The 27,283-nt window shown below is 35.2% G+C and overlaps 1 protein-coding gene across 4 annotated transcripts in view; it reads right to left on the bottom strand.

Moving 5' to 3' along the window:
• LOC115215549 (stromal membrane-associated protein 1) overlaps positions 1-27,283 on the bottom strand; it is a 150,283-nt gene that overhangs the window by 60,011 nt on the left and 62,989 nt on the right. For all 4 annotated transcript variants that reach the window (XM_029784737.2, XM_029784738.2, XM_029784741.2 and 1 more), the window contains exons 3-4: positions 12,317-12,402; positions 7,513-7,603 (exon numbers count right to left, since the gene is read on the bottom strand). In XM_029784737.2, the coding sequence (XP_029640597.1) occupies positions 7,513-7,603; positions 12,317-12,402 (177 nt within the window). The remainder of the gene's footprint in view (positions 1-7,512; positions 7,604-12,316; positions 12,403-27,283) is intronic.

The raw sequence follows: 27,283 nt of genomic DNA, 5'->3' as shown, positions 1-27,283 counted from the left end.
AATATAGATAATTGTATATCAGCAAACTATATATATTTAAATGTTGAAGTGAATCTAACGGATTTTGTGTGTTTCTTAAATGGCTTATAAACACCTTCTACACTGCAATTGTTTTCGTTCCAGCACACGATCTCAGATCAGGTCACTTGCTATGCAAGTACATCTCCATAATATATATATGTATATCTCACAAATTTGTGAGAAAATTGCCAACAAACTGGTATGCCAAAGAAAAATACCCTGCAGCATTTATTCCACTCAACTCACAAAGATATTTCCTTGTTACTCATGCTATTAGAAATGCAGTAGACCAGTGCTTGGTCTGTTCAAAATCTATAACGATGCTATTCTTTTTTTTACAAAATGCATAATATGTATTAAATTAAAAAAGGAAAAAGAAGTTAAGCAACAACAGAGAGGTAGTTTCCTGGACAAAGGTTTTCAAATATACAAGGACACCTGCAGAGAAACTATTTTGTAGAACCAACCAGCCCAAATGACAGTGGAATAGTAATTGATCTGATTTTCATTTATGCATGTATACATGTGTGTACATATACTCATACACTGACAAAAGACAGATTATTTCTTTTAAACAGGACTAATACCACAAGAATCAATAATTTAGCACCATATGTAGATTTAACAAACAAATGTAAACATACAATTCTAGCAGCAAAATGTAAAGTAAATCACAGAAACAAACACAAAGAATATATATTCTTTCTCTTCACATTTCGAAATCAGTTTGAAACTACGACTATAAGCCATTCCACTTTTGAGAACATTTCATTTGGCTTTCGGTAGAAAACAAACAATTTTTAATGTTGAAATCGATAATAATTAATGATATTTTGATAATGAGACACAATCTGCTGTTGCTGGATATATCTATATGCATGTCAACATTTGAATGGTTCTTATCACTTATTTCTTTATTGCCCACAAGGGGCTAAACATAGAGGGGACAAACAAGGACAGACAAAGGGATTCAGTCGATTACATCGACCCCAGGGCGTAACTGGTAGTTAATTTATCGACCCCAAAAGGATGAAAGGCAAAGTTGACCTCGGCGGAATTTGAACTCAGAACGTAGTGGCAGACGAAATACCGCTAAGCATTTCACCCAGTGTGCTAACGATTCTGCCAGCTCACCGTGTTTATGGTTCTTATCACTATCAATGAAAGTACTAAATGAAGGGTGCAGACTAATACAGACAATAGCAGTCGAAAGAAAGACTGGGAGGTAATATACAGGCATATATAAACTATTATTAGTTAGCCAGATTGAACAAGTTCACAACTGAAAAAAATGCAGATGATCATAGATCTACTGGATCAAGGCTGGTATGAAATTAAGCAATAACAGATGTTAACAATTAATTTTATGAATGGCAGCTGTGTGTGTGTGTGTGCTTGTAGTGTGATAATAGAGTACAAGGAAAGACAAACTTAATTATGTAATACAGCTGTTCTCCTGACAATCATACTCATGTCTAGGTAAGGAAAGAGAAGCTGGTGAATACAGAAAGAAGTATCTAAGGATACCAATAATTTTCATTGTTCTCCAAATACATATAAGAATTCAGAAAGCAAGGAGATAACTTCCACCTGCATTCTTGGCAAATATCTTCAAGTATGTACATTCACAGAGATCTGACAACCTTGGGTGGAAATGTCCTTACCATCTGGACAAGAAACTATAATAATAATGATCATCTTTTCATTCCACCACAGGTCATTTCTCAGAATACATATTTAATTCATACAAATACAACAGGAATATTCATCCTCAAACATATAGAGTATATTCTTTCTTATATAAACTATGTTCATATAAAAGTAATAATTTTAAATTTGAGTGTACACCTTGTAGTATGCCATTTAAAGCCTGTTTACTGTTTGAGAGAAAGAGAAAGAAAATGGAATTCACAAGACTTTTTTTTATCATTTCAACTCATTGTGCATTGGAGATTAAAAAATGAGGGACTTTTTGTCAGGTCACCTGACGAGACACATCTGCACCAATGATGCACCACAACTGTTTGTGCAGCATCTCAACTGAGAGGCTGTGATGTATGATGCATTGAAAGAATTGTGGTGAATAATAAAGTCTTGTGAATTCAATTCTCTCTCTGTGTGGCAAGAAGTTTGGTCCCACTACATGACACCTTGGGCATGTGTCTTCTACTATAGCCTCAGGCCAACCAAAGTCTTGTCAGTGGATTTGGTAGACAGAAACTGAAAGAAGCCCATTATGTATATACACAAACACACACATATATCTATGTGTCCACCCATCACTGTTTGACAACCAGTGTTGGTGTATTTATGTCTCTGTAACTTAGTGAATGGCAAAAGAGACTGATAGAATAAATAGTAGGCTTAAAAAAATAAGTCCTGGGGTCGTTTGTTCAACAAAAAACCCCTTCAAGGTGATGCTCCAGCATGGCCGCAGTCAGATGATTGAAAGAAGTAAAACATATATATATACATGTATACGTGGTCTGATCAATAAGTATCCGGACTGTTGCCATAGTAATGAAGCTGACGCATACAAAGTGAAGCTGCTTGGCACAGATTGACCTTGAACTCTGCTGTGTATGTGCACTAAGTTTCAACATCCTAGTTCACTTCTGCTGTTTACAGCAGTGCTTGGAAGGAAGGTGTGTAGCATGTGATTGTCACATTGACCATGACAAAGTTGAGCAGAGAATCTGCATTAAATTTTGCCAAAAGCTTGACGATTCCTGCTCAAAGTTTCCAAAAAGTTTTCATCATTCTTGACACTATCAAAGAGATCTTGTGCAACTGAAACCCGAGTGTCTCTTTGGTTAGCTGAAAGCAATTTTGGCACAAACTTGGCAGACATGTGTCTCATACCCAAACTTCAGTGATAATGGACTCAAGTGAACTGTAAGTAATCTGCACATCTGATAAATCACGGATGGTGATTCGACTATTTCCCCACACACAGCTGCACGCACATCTGCAACGTTTTTCTCAGTTCTGCTGGTTGCAGGTTTCCCTGAACATTCGTCAATATTAACATCTTTTCAGCCATCTTGGAAATGTCTGAACCACTCATACATTCCTCTCCATATACTTTTGGCAACTTTGCATAGGCCTCTGAGCAGGTATCACCATGACAACATTCTCTCTCATGGTCAATGCGACGATCACACACTACACACCTTCCTTCCAAGCACTGCTGTAAACAGTGGAAGGGAGCTGGAACATTAAAACTTTATGCGCAGACACAGCAGAGTTCAAGTGGCTTCACTCTGCATGCTTTAGCTTCATTGCTATGGCAACATTCTGGATACTTATTGATTAGACCTTGTATATAAGGAAAACAGAAGTTGAAAATGCACTGAGAATAATTGAAATATTTTTTATTAATATATTTGAAGCTTTAACCAGTTTCACAGTTTACATTGATTTTCAAACAGTTGAAATAAAATAGAAAGATATGGCATCTGTCTTGCTTCGACTAGTGTTTGAAGCTTGCCCTATTTTTATAGGGAGTTCATGGCTCAAATTAGTATAGGTTTTGAATAAGATATGATTGATAGAGGATAGTCACATGGCTGGTCTTAGAAATTTTTGTAGGTTCCCCATAACAATGTTTGGCATTGTAAATTAAGGCTGATACAGTTGACTGAACATGACAGAAAACATTCAGAGCATTGATTGTTTGGAGAAGTGTTTGTAGAGAATGAGCACATAATTAAGTTTAGACCCTTTTTTACATGTGTTAGTGTCATGTGACAGTATATTTTGTGTCTAAAAAGAAGGCTGACAGAGTAAAGTGAACACTCTAAATTTAATCTGTCTGGTGGGAGAGTGGACAGGAGTCGTTTGTATGTAGTCCAGTGGCTAAAGTTTAGGTTGTTAGCTGTGTAGGATCCTCATGTTAAGTGGTAGAATGAGTTTTATGTGTGAATAGTTATTTGTGTATGTACTCTGTTAAAGTTTGTTAAGTCTTGGTTAGTACTTTTGTATGAAAGTGGACTAAACCTTTCATATCCCACCATTTAGATTTAGATCAAACAGAAATTAGATTGGTTAATATTTTGCACTCTGAGAATCAAATACATCTCTAGATAATGCAATGTGTATATTCTAGTTTCATCATCATAATCACTATCATTTTGTCAAATAGGTCTTCATTTACAATTGTCACCATCTCAGCAAATTATACAGAGCTTTGATATTGAGTACACATGTAAAAAGATTGGCTGACAGAAGTGTTGGCCATGTAATAATAACAGAGATGGAAAAAAATAAGTATGCCAGGAGTACAATAGAGGCCACTGAAACAATGAAGGAACTGGTAACTAGGCCAGACTTGCTCTACAAATGAAAAGTGTCATACAATGAAATACAGACAATGAAACTTGCAGAACTGCAAACAATAAGACACCAACAATGTCAAAGACTGAGAAGCGAAATGAATAGACTCAAAGCTCCTGATATTGGTGGAATATGCTGAATTGCCAATGCAAAATCTAGAATTTCTAATTATAATTACAATGTCAACAGGACATTATGCAGAAAAAAATTGCATGACTTTTTCACAGCGATACAAATTATTTTATATTATATTCTTCCCTATAAACACAAAAGACCCCAGACTTGGTTTAAAACTGACTCGTAATAACTTGTTATAACAAGGTTTTCAAAATAATTTCAATAAAGTGAACAATATTCAAACCTATTTTGCAATAATTACTTTATTTTTATTTTTACTCTGCAAAATACTGTAACAATCTGTCAAAATTAAAACATTGAATCTGAAGAATTCAGTGAAATATTGAAAAATTAATAGAATACCAACCAAAAGAAAGAATAAAGAAATAACACAAAGAAAAAATGGGAAGTAAAGGTTAATTTAGAAAAAAAAAACCCCCACTTATCTCAAAAAAATTTTTAAATAGCTATTATGTAAAATTATGTTAGGATGACTAGGAATGAGACATTACAGAGCTTACATTTTTCAACGATTATTCAATTGTAAAAGAATAATATTATCATAATCCACAAATTATTTAAAAGAATTTTTTGTTTTTTGCATTTTTGTTTAAAGAATATGAAATAAATTTAACAAAAATTAAAGTTTTAGCATTCCAAGAGTATAATTTTTGTTGTTTGAATTCTATTTCAGTGAAAGAGAACTTCTGGCAAATTCTTTAGTCATCTTTAAGTACCGTATTAATTTTTCAGAGATTCACTTTTGGCTTAAATGTTAATGCAACAATAATTTTTTTCCCCCATTTCCTATGTTAAGATTACTATAGACAATATAGTAATCAAAGCCAGCCAAAAATTAATATTTAAAATAGTTTTGTATCTAATAAATCTGTCAGGGCTAGATTTAGCTGATCCAGTTTTCTGTGGTGTATAAAGAACTGAGAGAACAATGCTCTCCACCTTAAGGCAGTGAGGAGCTAGCAGAAATGTTAGCATGCCGGGTGAAATGCTTAGCGGTATTTCATCTGCCGTTACATTCCGAGTTCAAATTCCGCTGAGGTCAACTTTGCCTTACATCCTTATGGGGTTGATTAAATAAGTACCAGTTAATCACTGGGGTCGATGTAATCGACTTAATCCTCTTGTCTGTCCTTGTTTGTCCCCTCTATGTTTAGCCCCTTGTGGGCAATAAAAAAATAAATACTCTCCACCAAGTCTGTCCCAGAGTTTAAAAAAGCCCAGCTGTTGTTGCTACATGAAATGAAGTGTTTCCCTCAAGAATGCAACATACCACTCAGTTAGGAATTGAAACCACGATCTTACAAGTTACTGTTCAACACCTTAACCTCTAAACAACATTCCCTCATATAATTTGAATTTAATATTTCAAAAATATATTTGTCAGTAACCTGTGTATTTATAAAGAACAGAATGAAAATACTTTATTCAAATCACTAAAAAAATTCCTGCTTCCAAAGAGTGGTTTCCACTTACATATCCCTATTCCTAGCGCATGTGTCTTTTAAGAACATCTGTTATATTAATATACAATCTCAAAAGAAACATTAACAACATCAAATACCTACAATTAAAAGAAATATTCTTTTAAGAAATACCATGATATAATTTGGAGAAAACTACATATAAATAATTAAATATAATAAAAGAAGTCACATTTTCAAAGAAAATAAGATAAAAGTTAGTGTCACTCTGTTTAAGCAGAAATTGGAAAATATTTCTTCTAACATCTGTCTTAGTATTGCACCCTCATCAAAGAGTTAATAGTTGATTCTTAATGAATGAATACTAATCTAGGAAAGTTTTCATTCTGTAATCAATAAATGATAGAAATAAAATGAGACAGGGCCAATTTCTCCATCTCAACTGTTTGGACCAAATGTCATATAAACTAGTTCAACGGCTTAGATTTTTAAAGTTGGTGTCACAAAATGCTAGGATGAAGTTCTGTGACAAACACAATACTTTAAATATCAGAGCTGTAGTAGAAATTTGTCTTGGACGCCATGGAAACAAACTGTAGTGTTTGGCTCCATTAGTTACATTTTATTGAGGAGTATCATGCTACCAAAGCTTGTATAATATATTGTCTCTCACGTTTAAGGTAAAGGCATGAAGGAAAAAAAAAAAAAAACAGAAATATAACACAGCTTACAACAACGAAAAAATTTAGTAGGATTCATCTTACTAAACAAGAACTAAATGAAGTACAAACATAAAAAGAAACAGAAGTTTTAATGCTCAGAGAATAAAATGTCAGTGATAGTGTTCCCTTTTAATACTCTTTTTTCAATTGTGTTATGCTAGAAAGACATTAATACCTGCTTCCTGTTGTATGCTATCAACAGACCTATGTCCGCTGTTAAGAACTGGCAAACTAACCAGGATTGCTATTACATTTTTGAATACTGTACTGAATAGTAATTACATTTACGAGACATCACAACTTTCTTCTTTCACTTAAAATACACTGAGCTAACAAACCAAATAACTATATTGTTTTAATTTGGTCTTTTTTATAAGTCGGGGTTGTTAAAAACAAATCTGGACATTTAGCTTAATTTATTGGAGCCAATGCCCAACATATCTCCAAGCTGAAGCATAGAAAGTTTGTCTCATAAAAGCCACAATAAAATGCATGGCCATGAAACATAGAGACAAACTTGTAGAATGTCATCAAATCGGCCGTTTCACATTTACCATCTTCTTCTGCTTACAAGTCAAAAGTTACAGACCAAAATTTACAACCAAAAAAAGCTAAGTTGACTTTATACACCAGGGCAACTTGGAGGGTCAAAAATTTCATGTGAAATGCAGAAGGATTTGGAAAGACAATGACAATGGTTGAATGTTTACGCTACACGTTTACATTATACATTACATTGACTTGCATACTGAAAAATATGGTATAAATTCTAAAACTGCCAATTCAATGAATAAATAATAATAATAGTATATTTGAAAGCATCTTTCTTTTAAGAAGATTTACTGAGCATAAAAAAGAGAAAATGGTGAAATTACCTGCTTTGGTACTGTTGGCTTTGGTTGAACCCACTCACGAGCTATATAACGCTTGTGTTCATATTTAGCCCTGATAAAAGCTTCCAATGCACCACAACTTAGTCAAAGTATAATAACGATCAGATGAAAGTTAATCATTTAAAGTAACTCATTATAAATGTTTGTAGGCTGAGGACAAAACAAAAATCGAATAGGAAGAAAATCATTAAATTTAATTTAAATTCATACTGATTATTGACTGCTTTCCCTTTCATTAAACAATTATTTACATGTACGTAAAATTAATTACACATTCCAATTTCACATGTAAACAATCTTCAAAAAGAACAGAAAGCTCCTTTCTTGCCAGTGGGAACAGAAATCTTCCATCTAAACACACACAAATCCCCATACCATCACTACCTGCGCCAAGGTTCCACATGTGAGATCTACATATTAGATGAAGCTTGAAATGCATTCTGGTGACCTTGCTTTATACTTGGAAGAATCAGAAAAATATCAGATGAGGGAACACACTGAAAGCATTCACTGCACCAGATTTAGTGGAAATAATAAAACCGATCGTTACCAACGTCGCCTTACTGGCACCTGTGCCGGTGGCATGTGTAAAAAGATTCCAGCAAGGTCATTGCCAGTACCGCCTGACGTGGTTGGCGTTAGGAAGGGCATCCAGCTGTAGAAACTCTGCCAGATAAAGATTGGAGCCTGGTGCAGCCATCTGGTTCACCAGACCTCAGTCAAATCGTCCAACCCATGCTAGAATGGAAAGCGGACAATAAACGATGATGATGATGATCACATAAATAAACAATATAATAAAATTGATGAAGGATAATGATAGCCTAGCTTCAACTCAGTCTTTTTTCTCCTACAAACCTAAAATTCTTCCAACCATTCAAAACGTGCATATCAGATTCAGAAACCCTCTATACAGAACAGCAAATAGTGCACTCTGAGTGAGGTCACCTTGCATTCCTCCATAAGTCCCCACCCGTATCTGTAGGCATACAGAAATAGATTGAACAGAAGAGACAATGTTCAGGCTATCACACATCCCCTTACACACTACATCAATGCATGTCCATGCCAGAGGGTACAGTATGAACCATAGCAGGCTGAGATGTTTGGATGCTGGCGATTTGGCAGAGCTGATTGGACATTGAACCTGTTTTGGTGGCAATACTTTTTGGCGCTAAGAGCAGACACACAGGTATATACACAAAAAAGAGAAATATGCTCACACACATAAATAGGGAGAAAGAAAGAGAGTGCTAGAGAGAGAGAGAGACAGAATAAGAGAATCATTAAATGAGAGAAATATTAAAACGTCTGATGTCAAATAAATCGGCATCAAATCAGTGATGCCAAATAAGTACTAAAATGTGAAATACCCAATCCTTTGCTAGGCAGAGACACAATATAACTGAAACACAAATCTGTGAGCTATGTCTGTTCATTTCACGCCATGTAACTGTTTAGAGTTGACATGTGTTAACACTCTCCTGTCCACTGTATGTTCCAATCCAAACAGACACACATTTGCATGTACAACTAACTACAAACATCCAAATATTAATATCACACCAGTACAAATATTATATCACCATTACAGACATGCTGTCATGCTCAATAAACATAAAACACACACTAAAATAATTCAAGTACCAATTGTCACATTAGCTTTAATCTGTGCTGTCCTGTTAATCTTCTCTAATGATTCCTTGCTTAAAAAAAGGAAAACTTGTGTGTGCACACTAGTCTCCAATTACACCACAAGCAGCAACTTCAGTTATTCTGCATGATAATACAGACACAACTTAGCCTGATTGTCAATGTGTACCTTATGTGGTTAAATGGTTGCATATAAGAACACAGAGTTTAGAAATAACCCTCTCTCTATAAAATACAAACAAAGTTAGCAATAGTAACTGAAAATTAAATGAAAGAGATCAATGACATGGAATTTTTTCAGGCCATTGATTTCTTTCATTTATTGAATAGCTCCTCCTATCTCTTCTTTTATTATATTTTTGTATGCAAATAATCCAGCATTTATAAATATGACCCAAATTATCAAACTTCAAAACCAAAACAACTTACTTGAATACTGACAAAATATACTTTTATATTGTAATGAAAACACATCCAGTTAATTAAAGAGTGTCACTACCTATGGAAAATACAAATAGCAAAAATTCCTGACTGTGTGTGTGTGTGTGTGTATATATCATTATTTAATGGCAGCATGGAGAACATGCATTAAATGATGATAATGATATATATCATCATCAAAGGTGGCGAGCTGGCAGAAACGTTAGCATGTCGGGCGAAATGCGTAGCCGTATTTCGTCTGTCGTTAAGTTCCGAGTTCAAATTCCACCAAGGTCGATTTTGCCTTTCATCCTTTCAGGGTTGATAAATTAAGTACCAGTTTAGCACTAGGGTCGATATAATCGACTCAATCCCTTTGTCTGTCTTTGATTGTCCCTTCTATATCCCTTGTGGGTAGTAAAGAAATATATATATCATCATTTAATGTCCACTTTCAATGCTGGCATGGGTTACACAGTTTGATTGAAGCTGATAAGCCAGAGAGCTACACCAGGCCCCAGTCTGACTTGGCAAGGTTTCTACAGTTGGACGCCCTTCCTAACGCCAACTGCTCCAGGAGTGTAATGGGTGCTTTTATGTGCCACTGGCAGCAATGACCTTGACTACGATTCACAGGTGCTATTTACATGGCACTGGCAATGACCATTGCTACAATTCATGGGTGCCATTTAGATGGCACTGACCATGGCCACAACAATTCACAGGTGCCATTTACATGGCACTGCCAATGACTACGATTCATGGGTGCCATTGCGATGGCCCAACTCCAATTTCACAGCTGCTATTTACATGGCACTGGCAATGGCCATCACTGATTTCACGGGTGCCATTTACATGACACCAAAAAAGGCCACAACTATAATCTCACTTGGCCTGACAAATCTTGTGTGTGTGTGTGTGTACAGTGGTTGGCATTTGGCAGGGCATTCAGCTGTAAAAATCATGCCAAAATTGACCTTGTCTGTGCTGGTACCACGTAAAAAGCATTCAGTCCATCCTGCAGAGTGGTTGGTGTTAGGAAGGGCATCCAGCTGTAAAAACTCTGCCAAAACAGACATGGTCGGCTCCAGTCAACCATCCTACCTATACATGCATGGATGACAGAAATTAAACGATGATGATATATATATACACACATACACACACACATATATGTATGTGTGTGTGTATGAGTATGTATATTTTTATACACACACTCATACACAAACACATGCCTGTGTGGTTAAGAAGTTAGCTCCCCAATCACATGGTTTTGGGTTCAGTGCCACTGTGTGGAACCTCAGACAAGTGTCTTCAACTATAGCCGTACAGTGGTTCAACTATAGCCATACAGCGGTATACAAATTCATGATGCAACAGCCAATAGCCCAATATCTTATCCTTTTGTGAGAATGTACCAGTTTTATATGTGTGATGGTTTAGTTTTAAATAGTGTTTGTACGAGGGGCGTTCAATAAGTAATGCCCCTGACCCACTTCCCATAGCAGTAGAGCAACGAAACTTGGCACAGTTATTAGTCTTTTTCTACATAGGAACCACCCAGAGTTACGCATTTCTCCCATCGTTTGATGCGGCTCTGGAGACCGTTTTTGTAGAAGAACCCAGCTTTGTCCTCCAACCTCAACGTGACTTCAGAAATCAAGGCTGCATCATCTGGGAAACGCTTTCCTTTCAAAAACAACTTCATGATTGGGAAGAGGTGAAAATCAGAGGGTGCAAGGTCAGGAAAGTAGGGGGGATGGGGAGGAGTTCATAACCATATGCCTGTGCTTCTGATCTGGCGACAAGCGAGTTGTGGACCGGAGCGTTGTCCTGCAGGAGGAGGATGGTACCCTTTGCCAGGAAATCTGTCATCACTACTCCGTCCTGGTCCCAGAAGACTGTGAGCATGACCTTGCCAGCGGAGGGCTGCACCCTTGCCTTCTTTGGAGGGGGTGAGTCACGGTGCTTCCACTGCATTGACTGGGCTTTGGTCTCTGGATCATCGTGATGGACCCAGGTTTCATCCTGTGTAATCAGTCTTTTGAAAAATTTTGACTCATCTTCTTGGCACATCTCCAAATTCACCCTCAAGCACTCGACGCGTTCTTGCTTCTGGAAAGGCGTGAGCAACCTGGGAATCCATCTGGCAGACACCTTTTGCATATGCAAATGGTCATGAATGATAGTTTCCACAGACCCAGTACTAATCTTGACCTCATGGGCTATTTGGCAAATAATTATGCGTCGATCTTCCAAAATGGCAGCCTCAACTTGACAGACAGATGCCTCATCAATGGCAGAAGGGGGCGACCAGATCTGGGAGCTGTTTCCACAGAGTTCCGACCATGTTTGAATTCACGATGCCAGCGTTTTACAAGGTCATATGATGGGGCATCATCACCATAAGTTACTTTCATTTCATCAAAAGTCTCCAGTGGTGTGCGTCCTTTCAAATACAAAAACCGGATCACTGCTCGACACTCAACAGGCTCCATTTCACACTTGACTCGGTTCAAACACCTGTAAATCAGAAACCACAATTAATTCAGAGCTGTAATTTGCCACTTACTCTATAGAGATATAAATGATTGCACATGCAAAATTTCAAGTGGGTCAGAGGCATTACTTATTGAACGTCCCTCGTAATTGAAATTAAAATTGAGAAATACGCTTTCAGTCTGAGTGTTTTTCACAAAAAAAAAAAGGATACGAATCTGTCTGCGGTCTTCGGAAATTATCGGGAATGTTAGCTTCATAAACAGCTCTTGCACGACTGTTTCCCATTTCCATTAACATCTGAAAAAAATATAAAAAAGAAACAATATTACAAAAAACTGGAAAAGAATTCAAATAAATAGCTACAGTATATATTTCTAGCTTAAAGTACTCAATATGTATAATACAATGAAACATCATAAAGTTTCTATTGTTGAGCAACTTCCATTGAATAGATTTTGGCATGGAAGCAGCTAGTCAAACCATGGTGAATTTATATACATTTATGCACTGTTTCTATCTATTTAACATTTTCTACACTATTTATGAACACAGGAAACTGTCATTTAAAAATACATCATTTGTAAAACAATGTTCAAGTTTATTTTCTAATTAATGTCAGGCATGCTGTCTTTCACTAATCACAATATACCACAGCTCTCATCATTCCATATTTAGTGAGCAGACAGGATGTCTACCATAGCACTCAAGATTTGGCACCCAAAGCAACCAAGATTTAACCACTGACTTAAATGCTTCAGATGTTCATTCACTTAATTATAACTCAATCAATTAAGGTGATGGTACTGATGGAGAAAAAGGTAAGTCTAAGGCAATGAGTAAGGACAAAAAACTTGAAAGAAATCATCTCTTAGATTTTTTTCTTTCTGGTGTATGAGGCAACAAATATTAAGTTTTTAGAGCATAGTTCATAGAATTTAATGGTTGAGAGACATCTCCCTTCCTCTAATTAGTTGTAGTAATCCAGTGATTCTGAATCTGGTCCCCATTTTCCTTGGAGGTATGGGATTCAAAGTTTGGGAGTATGACAGTCTAAATCTACTATCATTTTCTCTAAATATACATGACAAATTCCTTATGATTTCTGTACCTGGATTCCCATATATGAAGTGTATGTGCACAGGCTTGGCAGTGTGGTTAAGAAGTTTATTTCCTAACCAAATGATTTGGGGGTTTAATCCCAGTACATGGCACCTTGGGCAAGTGTCTTCCACTATAGCCCCAAGCTAACCAAAGCCTTGCGTGTGGATTTGGCAGATGGAAACTGAAAGAGCCCTTCATAAGTATATATGTGTGAGTGAGTGTGTATATTTTGTATCTCCTTGTCTTGACATAACACAAAAGTTGTAAATATGTGTCACTGTCATACATGCAGTGTCATTCATCATCATCATCATCGTTTAACGTCTGCCTTCTATGCTAGCACGAGTTGGATGATTTGGACTGAGGGCTGGCGAACCAGATGGCTGCACTAGGCTCCAATCTTGATCTGGCAGAGTTTCTACAGCTGGATGCCCTTCCTAACGCCAACCACTCCGAGAGTGTAGCTCCCAATATTCTGAAGAAACATGCCTGTCCAAAGGGTACGATTACTTTACTTGGAAACAAGTAGAGGTTGGTAACAAGAAAGGCATCTGGTGATAGAGTATCTGCCCCAATAAACTCCATCCATATCATGCAAGAATGAAGAAGTGAACATTAAAACAACGGTGATGAAAGTAAAAACAAACAACTGATGTATTTTGAAGTCTAATAGGACTAGTTGTAGGGATGTTGATTGCAGCAATCTGTGAAGGAGACATAGAATTATAAAAAGGTGAAGAACTTTGCGCTAGTGGATGGATCTGTGTTTAGCATTTCAAACCAGAGAAACTTTAGTTATACAACACCTCAGCGATTTGTACCTTTCCATAGTATACACATATAGATGGATAGATGAACCAAAAAAAGCGACCCTATACATAGTCATTCAACTTACTGGAAGTAACAGCTAAATTTCCTTCAAATTAAACCCTATCATCAAGAAAAAGGGAAGGTACATTGGATAATGTAGTCCTACACTAACAATTGCCTGGGAAAAAATGGGATGGTTGTAGCTGTCAGGTCTGTCTGGTCAAGCTGATTCAATAACCTTTATTGCACAGAAAGTGTTAAATATCTTTGCTGCAGATAGTAGAGCATTGACACTAGAATACAAACTGAAACCTTAACTAGTGGCCTTCATCCTAACAAATCAGCCATTTATGGCTTTCAACAGCTAAGACAGACTGCCCGCTTTGCTCCTTTGGAGATGATACTGATATCAATAATAAGTACCCTTGCTTTTAAAATTCTCACAGTGGTGGTGCTGCTTTATCTGAATATATTCTCATGTAAGCTTTCTAGATTCCTACAGTGACATTATATTTATTACATATGACTGCATGAAGGCAAAGCAATTTTAGTTATTGGATAACATATAAAACTTATGTAGAAATGGAATCATCACAAAGGAAGGAATAAGAACAACAAATATAAACAACAACAACAATCCTTGTTCTAATGGAGCTTTCGTAAGTATGTCTATATACGTAAGTGAAACACTGCCAGCCCTTCCTCTTCTGCCAACCACTTCAGAGAAGTACTGACATTGTCTCTTACACAAACCACATCTCTGAAGGAATGAAATAGTGTAATACATAAACACACACCATATTATACATATAGGGAGTAGGGAATTAGAGAGAGAAAGCAAGCGAGAGAGAGAGAGAGAGAGAGAGAGAGAGAGATAGAGAGAGAGAGAGAGAGATGTTTTCTGACAGACTTAGTTTGATACATTGCTATTTCACAATATTTTCTCCATTATGAGATATCATTTTATGTTGGGTTTTTCTTGGTGGTCAACAAAGGTGTTTCTACATGGTCATTCAACTTGTTGGAAATAGTTGCCAAATCTTCCTTTTGTTTTTACTGTTTTGTTCTCACTGTCCTGTTTTCGTTACCACTTTCACCCTCCAGAAAAAATCCCAAATTTTTATTTAATTTGCTTTGCAGGAAGGACTGTTTTAACGAAATGCGGAGTAGATAAAACAGGGGACAAATACAAAGCATACTGGACAATGTAGTTACTGACACTGGTTGGTCACAATTGGAACATCTTTCATTATAGGCTGAATCGATCAGTTTCAAAAAGCACCAAACAACTATTTTAAAGTAAATTTGTAACATTGAGAAAGTAATTTTCAAGCAAGGAACTTGAATTCACATAGCTAGTAAATATGATTAGAAGAAATGCTTAAGAAAAAAAAAACAGAAAAGAAAGAAACTAAATTTTCAAAATATATTTTGGAGTCCATAAAAAAAGTCCCCAATCATAGAGATAATGAATGGAACTATTATTTTATTTGAAACTGTAACTAAACTACTATAATAAACTTCATTGTGTATTTACGTGTGTGTGTGTGCGCGCACAAAGGGGTGCTGAAAAGTTCCCAGCTTTGGGTAAAAGAAAATACAAAAGGATCAATTAATAATTTTATTAAATATGTTCCCTTCTCAAATTCACACACATATTGCAGCAGTCCTTCAGTTTTTCTAAGCCTTGTAAAAGAACTTGGAAGGTTGGCCCTCCAACCAAGCCTTTCATGATACACTTAAAGCCAGGAACTCTTCAGTACCCCCTTGTGTGTGTGTGTATTAATTGGTTCAAGTCAACATTTTAATATCCTAAACCAACTAATGTGTTTCTCCATTTTCTTATTTGTAATATAAATTAATGATAAAATATTTCTTTACCTTCACCCATTAAATACAATAAGTGAGTTTATTGCATTGCAATTAAAAACACTTATGTATTAATAATTGGGTATTATACCAACAGTATATTGGATAAATATTATCCCTTAGTGGGCTGGATCCACAACCCCTAACTTACTTGGTGGTATATATATATATACATATATATATATCATCATTGTTTAATGTCCGCTTTCCATGCTAGCATGGGTTGGACGGTTCAACTGGGGTCTGGCAAGCCCGAAGGCTGCACCAGGCCAGTCAGATCTGGCAGTGTTTCTACAGCTGGATGCCCTTCCTAACGCCAACCACTCCGAGAGTGTAGTGGGTGATTTTATGTGCCACCGACACAGGTGCCAGACGAGGCTGGCAGACATATATATATATATATATATATATATATGTATATATAAATAGATGAGTGTATTTTTACCTTGTTAACAATTAACACGTAAAAATAAATAAATAGTTACCAGGGCAGCAAAAATCTCACAAGTAAAGTAGTTGTAACTCCTTGTTTATAAAGGTAGAAACTTCGTATTTACGTTGAATATTTGAATAATATGAATAAAAAATGGAGTTAACGCAGGTGTAAACAAATATTTTTACTTTCGACACATGTTTCGAAAATTCCACTGATACTATTCAAAAGAATAAATGGTATAAACAATGCAATCTTCTCTTCGGGAAAGTGAAAAAAACGAAACTCGTCAATACGACATTTTAGCAAAAAATGATGGATTTGTATAGCGATAGACAGAACGCTATTAATATTGTTTAAAAAAACCTTATATGATATAACGTCATAAGTAGCTAACAGAAAGAGTAGGGATATTAATAGTGAATGTTAAATATAAAGGAAATTAAAGTTTAAATTATATATAATGATAGAGACTACTTATATGCACTAATTGTATGTTTTTGCCAATGCTTACATCTGTATGCTCGCTCTATAACCGTGTTTACTAGAGTATTTTTAGAAAAAATAATGAAAAATAGCTCAGAATTGCAGAGAAGACAGAATTTCTTGCCTTTGTCATATGGTATCGAAATTGAGAGGATCAACCATTCTAAATGAAATTGTTCATTGTGGTCTTTTAAATCCCAAATCAGTTTGCTGAGACCGGTACTATTCCGTTTATTTCTATCCCTAAATGTTGAGTGAAGGATAGAAATTCTTTTAGGTAACTCTAACGATGTGCTTCCAATGTAAAATCGTACTTTATTACGAGTAGTGATTATACACTGGTATATAGAATTTTTAATCTTAGAGTTACTTGACATAAATTTAATTCTACTGGAATTGCCTTCAGATACAATAACCTTGTTATTAATATTTCTAGAGGGTTGGATGGTATTAGCTAAATTAATGTTAGTATTAGTAAATGTATTAATATTTAACAGTTTGCTATTATGAGAAGATATAATTTGCAAGAGATTTTTTGTGTTTGAAAAACCTATCCTAACCTTATGTGAATTAATTATAGAATAATATCTAGAATTGTTTGGAAAATTCCTAGCAATAGCTTGACGAAACAGCAGTGGGAGATTAGATTTAATTTGTCTCCCGTAAGGAATTATTAACCAAATATTTTTACTAGTATTCATAGCGTAATTACTTTTTTGCTAAAATGTCGTATTGATGAGTTTCGTTTTTTTTCACTTACCAGAAGAGAAGATTGCATTGTTTATACCATTTATTCTTTTGAATAGTATCAGTGGAATTTTCGAAACATGTGTTGAAAGTAAAAATATTTGTTTACACCTGCGTTAACTCCATTTTTTATTCATATATGTATATATATATATATCTTTTCTCCCTTACTAAAGCATAGCAGTAGGAAAAAGGAGACAGAAAAAAAGAGTCATCTTCAAAGAGGATGAGCTGAGTGAAAGGTGTAAGTGTGCTAGGTAAGGTGGAGTGAAGATTGACAGGAGAAGGCATGAAAAAAAAAGGGGGGGGGAGAAAGAGAGGCAAATGATGGGAGGGAAAAGAAAGAGATTGTGAAAGTAGAGAATCTCACACACCAACACATATTCAGACACGCACATATATACTTGCATACATACACATAATAAATACTGAAACACCAGAAGTAAATGGAAATATCTCATGCCCTAATAGTTTTCCAACTTTTTAATTTATTTGTTTGTCTCATGCAGAAAGTTATATAAAGAACGCAGAAAATATAATTTGTATTAATGCTTTATATAATGTATATGTGCTTCAGAAAGCCAGCTGCCAGTAATTATATGAGTTGAAAGGCCTAATTGCTTGATAAAAGCAGGTAGCTCACTTTGTCAGCATTATTGGCAAAAATACAACAGAAAGAAAGGTGCAAGTGTACCTTCTAGATTATATATATATTTCTTTTCTGCCTCACTATCAATATTTACATAATCTTTTTATTACATGTTTCAGTGGTAGAATTAACATAAAGGACTATATTGGCTCTCTCTGTTTGACTCTTTTAGGAGGCCTTCTTTGTAAATTTTCAAGGGATTTTGTAGGTGATACTATTCACACAAGCATCAAAGTAAATAAATGGTGGGCAGTAGACACAGCAAACATTTTTTGCATTCCTTGGTATAAGTCATGAATATAAAAAAAAACAAAAACTTTCATTATATGTATGAAAAAATATATCAACATTTAAATATAAAAGTTTTTATTGTTTTACCTCAATAGGAATTCATAAATAATAAAATTATACTATATAAAATATAATGAATGCATTTATTATATATCATTTTTAACTGATGTCTTTTAAAATACCATCACTTTTGATGGCTTAAATATACTAGTAAAAGATAATTGTTACACCACTGATAATTGCTCTCTCACTCTCTCTCCACATACACATAGACAGAAGTACTGTTAGTAAAAATTAATTGGTGGGTTGTTAATCTGAGTCTTTCTTTTTACTAGATGATACGACAATATCCAGCATATTGTTGTTTGTATTAATCTTCAATGTATTCCTGGTAAATTTTCGTGCTTTCCTACACAAACTCAAGAATTGGCCTAATTTCATCTATATATCCCCTACATACATAGTTTCCTGTACTAAACAGTGTGTGAATCACACCAAGTTGAAACAGTTATTGATTTGTGGTGATACAGTGACATATCTCATTGTATACGTGCAGTAGTTCAGCTAGCTATGTGGTACACCAGTACATCACAAACAATATAAGTTTGATCTTTAATTTTATTTAAAAGATAACTTGCTTGGGTTGCTGGCCAGCGGTCAACATTTCATAGTAAAAAGAAACCATTCATGTAGCCAAGTGAATAAATAAGTAAATATATAAATAAATAAATACATAAATAAAGCTAGGGTATTAAATTAACAAATCACTAATAAAGCGTAAGTTTTGTCAAACAATTCCATATTTTCAGGTTGAAACAAACAAATACAACTGTGAAATATATTGATTTGATAATGTTAAGCAAACATTATTTGCTATGTAATTATATACTCAATGTTTCTTTAGATATGAAATGTAAAATATCCTAATGACAATTTGTTCTTATCTCAAGTAAAAGATTATTAAATATACAAATAAATGAATAAAGAGCAAAGTAAATTAAAAGATTATCTCTTCCATAATTGAACAATTTTATCATGCCGTGATAAATAAACACAAAAACTATGATAGTGAGTTAAAACAATTAACGATATAATTAAGGTACGTAAACACTGTGCTCTTGTTTAAGGGTTTCACATACAGACAGTTCATGATCTCTTTTTAAAGTATACAAATATACTAAGAAATGGGGAAGGATGAATATTTCCTCCTCGAACTATCTTTCTGCTTTCTACCTTCTAGTTATTACATCTATGACAACACTCACTGAATTTGCATTGTGGCTGAGTATTCCACATATATAATATCCTTGACGTCAACTGGAATCAGTGTGATACAGGGTGTGACAAAGTATATTCCAGGCAAAGGACTTCTGCATAATTTCTGTCTCCCCAATTTCACTCACACGATATAAGGCTTTGGTAAAAGGTGTTTCCCCAAACATCCTCACAGTGAACTTCTTAACCATTTGACCATGCTATCTCCACATAATGAATAGACACATACACCCACAACACGTTATATGTGTATTCAAGTGCAAGCGATTGTGTATACATCTGAGACAGCACCCTATCACACATGATCCTGATTTTGAACTGCATACTCTCTTTGCCCCAACCCCAATACCTGACACACAATCTTACCACATCAATATTCAACAACTACTACACTGTCTCTTGCATCCTGTCTGTCTTTTCTATAGTTACAACATTGGTTTCTACTCTTCTAAACTTGTTGAATGTAAAGTATCACCTCAATGTAAATCCATCCGTGTGTCACCTACTTCTACAGTATTTCATTAACTAAAATTCACATTGAACACTTTACCCAAGAATGCACCCTCTGGAATGTCAACTCTGCATAACAACTGACCTTCATCGTTTTAAACTGAACTATGGATACAGTAAGAATCTGCAAGTTATTTCGCCAATCCTATTCTCTGCTTCAAAACTTTGGTGATCTTTAGATTTTTGTTAACATCTTTTCTGCACCAGTTAACGCTTAGCAAAGTCTTGCTGATTTATTTCAACCTAGATATTATGATCATCAATAGCCTATGAATTATGGAGTTTTTGTCCTTCACCAACAATCCAAACTCAACCACATGTTGATTCCGATGGCTTGGTACATATCTTGTCATTCCAATAATGATGTGTCTAAACCTGAAAGTCTATTTTGGGCACCTCTATTTTTCTTGCCAAAAGTAATCAGCTGACTTCACAACAAAGTATGATTTTCTTTTTGTGGTCCTTAACAACAATATCAAGCTGGTTGCATTTCAGTTTGATTGCTATTTTTATTCTGGAAATTCCACCAAATATTTGTTTGATCTACTGGTCTCAATATGTCTACCATTATTGGTTGTTACTCATGTCCCACTCTATTCCAGATTGCTCTGGCTACTACATCACACCTCCTCAGAAGGTAGTGTCTCAAAGATGTTCTCTTACAGTTGGCAGTGACATATACATAATGTCTTCAATATTAGTTTGGCATAACCTACACTTGTGGTGTTGCTAGAAGATACTTGGTGAGGACTTATTGCTCCTCGACTATGAAAATAACCTATGCCAGGTTCTCACTGTAGTTTATTTCCTCTGTGGTTTGTTTTTTCATTTCAAGTAGCTATGTGCAACCTTCTCATCAAACTATTTTTGGAATATTCTGTTGCCTTAAATACAGTTTTCCAATGTTCTTTGGAGAGATCAATGTCAGCTTTTATTTTATAACTTTCCACAAGTTCATCAGCTATCTTAAAATTAATTTTTCATGATTGCAAACTTGATTCAGACAGTTGTTGACACTTTTTCTGCTGCTGGAGATGTTACTTCAGTATTACAATCTGAGCCTCATGTAATGTTAATATTGACTGAACACCTTTTTGCTATCATATTTCTGTTGGCCCTTGTTTCAGTTAATTCTGAGAATAATGAAGAATTTAGTAAAACCCCTTTGGTGTTCAGAACGTAAATTGACATAAAATTTTGAGGGAAAGTTTTAATGCAGATCACTCTAAAGTAGAAAGCTTATATCACAGAACAAGGATGGCCTTGATCAAAAGGGTCAGGGCCATGACAACTTCCTTGCAAGGAAAATTTAATTTTTTTTCATTTGGTTGCTGTTGAATAGTTTCTGAGTACAAACATTAATTTTGCTCAGTTTTTGTAGTATCCAATTTGGGAGGCCAACCGTAGGTGTCGGAGTTGGCAATGAAAAGGTGCAGTGAATAATATGTTGTAGACTAAATCTCAAGGAAGACAATACGATACTGTATGTTTAATAAACTATCACTCACCACCCTGGTTTTGCCATTAATACTGCTCCCTGTTTCTTCTGCAAATACAATATTTCCTGCATGACTGAACAAATCAGCTGTATACTCAACTCTATGGTGTTGCTCACTAAACCTGCACTGAGCACTTGCTCTATTCTTTCCTTTACAGACCTGCAACTCTCTGAAATTTTCTCTATCTTCCTGTTTTCCATTCAAGACATAAACTTGCAAAAGATCAAGCTGGACATCAATCCCTCAAACCTGATCAGTATGAGAAGGCCTGCAGAAGTTTATGGGCACTGTCATTACTTTCATGACAAAAACAAAATAAACAAAAAATTTTCTCAGGCCCATAAAAAGACAGACGCCAAGACACACAAACATTTCTTTGGCTAACACAATTAGCATAATGTCTATAAGAAGTAAGTTGAACTCATTTACTCTAGACACACAGACATCACTATCATTTGGCAATTATCATCATTCATTAGTGTTGTACAGTTTAATGCCACAGAGCTAAGTCAATGCACTCAACTACCTGTAATTCACTGTTTGGTACTTACTACATCTGTGATAATCAGCAAGGAATTAGCCAATAGAATAGCAATTTTAGCAGTAAGCTCTCCATATAAATACTTATTCTATTCTTAAATTGCATTATTATTTCTAAATATTTCAATTAATAGTTTTCTTTTTAGACATTTCAAGAAATATAAAACAAAAAAACAAGAATAAGAAATCAAGCAAGTAATTATAGGTGTTAATAACTTAATTAAGAAGATTTATAGATTAAGCTATTTAATACCTCATAGCAGCAGTTATGTGTAGCTAGTAAGTGAAAATACTTAGCCTGGAAATCTTGTTGTCATTGACTTCTGAGTAAAGGAGGCATGTATAATAATATATGAGAATTTATTCTATTTATTTCCAAAAGCATTTGGATGTAAAACAAGTTGTTCTGGTTCACCAGTAAGCTACAAAAATGATGTGGGAGTTTTTCCCCCTTGAAAATTTTCTTTTTCTATTTTTCACACATAGACATAGATATGTGGCACAGAAGTTCACTCTACATCAACATAATTTTGGGATAGGTCTTAGTGCTTAGCATCTAGATTAAGCATTGGATCAATCAAATGCCTTGCAAGAGTAATTTGGAACACAGAAACTGCAGGACGTCCAGCATATATGCATATATATATATATATATATATATATATATATATATACTAAATATATACGTTTTATTTATTATTTTGCAATTTGCTTAATCATTGATATATTATTGTTATTTTATATTTAATATTTCTATTATATGTAATATTATAGATGGTGTAATTTCATTGTTCATTTTGAATTGATAAAAGGTGGTTTTTTCTAATTTTTATACATATATTATATTTTGTGAAATTTGATTTCGTATTTCTAAATTGAATTTTTCCCTGTAAGTTAGGAATAATATTCCCTCAAATTATATATATATATATTATATATATATATAATAGAAGTATTAAAATTACTAAGTCTCTCTAAAGGAGATTACGGCAGCGTTACTGGATATTAATAGTTATCGCCATACTAATATGGTAGTCTATAAATACAAGATTAAAGCTGTCGCTGATTAGCTCCAAGAGGCCATCGCCTCTAGCTAGCTATTTGACACATGAACCTGCGTCCATTACAAACCTTCGAACAGGGGAGGTCAGCCGCTTCACCTTGCTAGTCAGACATCTGCAGACATGTTTCAGGGTTGTTGCTCTTTATCAATGCAGCGTAGTCAAACCCGCAGGTGTCGCTACTGACCATCTATTCAAAGATTTTATTTACCTAGTTACAGTGGAATACATCCACTTGTTTTCAATAATAGAAATATTAAAATTACTAAGTCTCTTACGGCAGCGTTACTGGATATTAATAGTTATCGCCATACTAATATGGTAGTCTATAAATATAAGACTAAAGCTGTCGCTGATTAGCTCCAAGAGGCCATCGCCTCTAGCTAGCTATTTGACACAATAACCTGCGTCCATTACAAACCTTTGAACACTGTAACTAGGTAAATAAAATCTTCGAACAGACGGTCAGTAGCGACACCTGCGGGTCTGACTACGCTGCATTGATAAAGGGCAACAACCCTGAAACATGTCTGCAGATGTCTGACTAGCAAGGTGAAGCGGCTGACCTCCCCTGTTCGAAGGTTTGTAATGGACGCAGGTTCGTGTGTCGAATAGCTAGCTAGAGGCGATGGCCTCTTGGAGCTAATCAGTGACAGCTTTAGTCTTATATTTATAGACTACCATATTAGTATGGCGATAACTATTAATATATATATATATATATATATATATATATATATATATCCATTCTTTAGGTATTTTACTTAATTTGGAAGATTTTACTTACTTTTTGGATTGACAGTTGTATACACTTGTATAATTACTTATACAAGTGTAAGATGATCATCCTAACTCCATAAGCATCTTCAGTTTTGCATTAGTTTCTCCTTGTTAGTATGTGTTACACAGGGATGAAATACAAGGCCTTTCCATGTATTCACAATCCTATTATCCTATGTAAATTTATTTTTTATGCAGCTGATGGCTTTTTAGAGTATCCTTCTGTTAGTAACCACAGTCAAAATAGATGAAGATGTTCATCGTGTCTTTCCAAACTCAGAGCACTCTATTTTGGAACAAAGAGCTGTACCCCAGCCTAAACTAGTAATGCTGTCCACAATGAAATATTACTTTTATTTCATTGAATTTATTCCAAGATGGGCTGCCTTCACTACACTTTATTGGACTGCATATTATTTCACAAGATACGTGCATTAATTGACACAGATCAAATTAGAGTGAAACTTTAGTTAGAGAAGCTGTTTTACTTACCCAAATGGAAGGAATTAGGGAGCATCAGTTAAAGATAGGGATTTGTAAATAGGCACAATCATATATATATGTGTATGTGTTTTATACATACAAGAGGTTGGAAAATCAAGTAGTGAGAAAGTAAGGGTGACAGGATTATTTAGTCTTGCTGAGTATTAGACAACCTCTGCAGTGCTGGTGCCACAGAAAAAAAGCACCCTGCAGCTTGTAAGACTATTTAAAGCAGTTGATGATAGGAAAGGCATCCAGACGTAAAACTCATCCGGAAACTGTGTGTATGTATGTGTGATTGCGCAAATAGGTACACATGTGGATATTCTATACTTGACACCATTTGAATGAAGTTGTAGGAACATATACATTCTTGGTCAATATTATGACCAGTCACTCTGCACTTTCAAAAGCTTCTGGAAAAACATATCCCTTGCTAGAAGAGAAAGCATGACTTGGCAACAGGAAGAACCTTAAGGATCCTTCTCCAATTAAACCCTTGCCTTAACCAAGATGGTGAAGGTACATGGCATAGTGGCTATGATGTTGGTCGCAAGACCAGGCAGTGCATTGTGCTCTTGAGCAAAACACTTTATTTCACATTGCTCCAGCTGTAAATGAGTAAAAGCTTGTGATGGACTAGTGTCCTGTCTTGGAAGAATGTTGTGATCTTATCCTTTATATGCCAGTCCTATGTGTCCTAGGACTCTAGACAGTACCTGCATACTTTACTTACTCAAGATAGCATTGAAATATGACTGTTAAAAAAAAAAAAAAGACTGTGTCTCACTCATATATTAGCTCATTTCCAAGGCCCAACATTTCAGATTTGACCTCACTAGTTATTTCTAGTGAGGTGGCATGTCTTCCTTGGGAGGGGGTTCTATCTTAGCAATACCTAACTTCTAGTCAGCTGACAGTATATTATTATCTAACAGAAGTTTCCCATCCAGGTTCATGCTTATACTAGCAGTGATCGCTTCAAACAATAACTTCCAGACCACATCATACCCTAAGTCATGCTGACTAACATTAGTTTCCCTGTATAAAAACTAAATCCACAACAGTACCCAGTATTTGTTTCACAAATTTTCCAATTTGGAATCAATGCTTGATAACATGAAACTCCTATCTATTTTCAAAGTTGAAGAAAAATCGATGCCGAAAAAAATGTGGAAAAAAATCTCCCAAAATTCAGGGAATTAAAATTACACGTCGATCTTTGTACAAAACTGTAGATGAACTGTTTACGAAGCATAATTACATGTTTTCACGAATGTACTAAAGAAATGTACTAAAGAGATTTGCTCTGATATTCTCATTTAAATATGAATAGGTAAATTCGGGCGGGTTTGGGCGGTTTGGTCACATTAACCAAAATTTTTTTCAGGCGGCTTTGGGCGGTTTGGTAACGAAAGGGTTAAAGTCAACTTTGCATTTTACCCTTCTAAGGTCAATACAATAAAATACCAGTCAAAATACTGGGGAATACTGTAACTAAGCCATTCCCAATGTGTGACCTGGTGTTAAGGTGGAAAGCTGGTAATATCCTTAGCATGTTGGATAAACTGCACAGCAGCATTTTTCTCAACTCTCTATATGCTGACCTCAAATCCTGCTGCAATCAACTTTGCCCTTCATCCTTTTTAAGGTCAATAAAATGAAACATCAGTCAAGTTCTGGGGTAGATGATAATGACTAACCCTCTCCATCAAATTTCAGGCCTTGAGCCTGTATTAGAAACAATTGTTAGCAAGATTATTATTCCAAATATATACATGAGCCTGATGTTGATGCACATAAGAAAGCAAAAGATATGTTACGAACTTGTTTCTTTATAAAAATAAAATACCAAATAAAGGCAAAAACATTATCATTTTCATTTCCTGTTCCCATTGATTTCTATGTCAATCTGAGATGAGTGATTTAGGATTGTTTATGTGTTTATAGCTGGGTGTCCTTAACTTCTCAATAATAACACATGAACAAAATCAAGTTTTATTACAATTACTTTGACTAAGATAGCAATTGTAAACTGGTTTATTTAAAAACATGGTATGAAGATCAATGTAATGGTCAACAGGTACTAACTGATGTAACTCCTTAAACTACACAACCAATTATGAATTTGCTTCTTAATGTCTTTATCTGTGTAAATAAAGAATAATAAAACATCACTTAGCATCCATGTTTGACAAGGAGTGCATCATACTATAATGCCAGCTTTGGCATCATTTCTATGGCTGATGCTTTTCCTAAAGCCAAACACTTTACAGCATGTTTTGGGTGCTTTTTTTGTGCTACTAGTGCTAGAGAGGTCGTCATGCAGCTGGTAAGACTACAAACCCCAAGAGAGCAACTTTATGTTCAGAGATGAAGAATAGTGAGGGGTAAAGCATGACAGAAAAGGGCCAGAGCAGAACATGCTTTGCACTGTAGAGGAGCTGCATGACTAGTCACAGAGAGGGTGGGAGTGATCAGATGGAACTGGAAAGCGATAAAAATTGTGATGGGGTGCCAGGGTGGATCTTCAAGGTACAAAGTGAGTAGGAATAAGTGGGGCCAGGACTGAGTAGCGGAGTAAAGGATGCTTGATGGTGCAGAGATATGAGTATGTATTTTAAATGAGAGTAAAGAGAAAAGT

The sequence above is a fragment of the Octopus sinensis genome, linkage group LG9 (genome assembly GCF_006345805.1).
Source record: "Octopus sinensis linkage group LG9, ASM634580v1, whole genome shotgun sequence".
Classification (NCBI taxonomy): Eukaryota; Metazoa; Mollusca; class Cephalopoda; order Octopoda; family Octopodidae; genus Octopus; species Octopus sinensis.
Note: the sequence above shows the minus strand (reverse complement) of the source record. Positions and strands in the feature narration are given on the sequence as shown.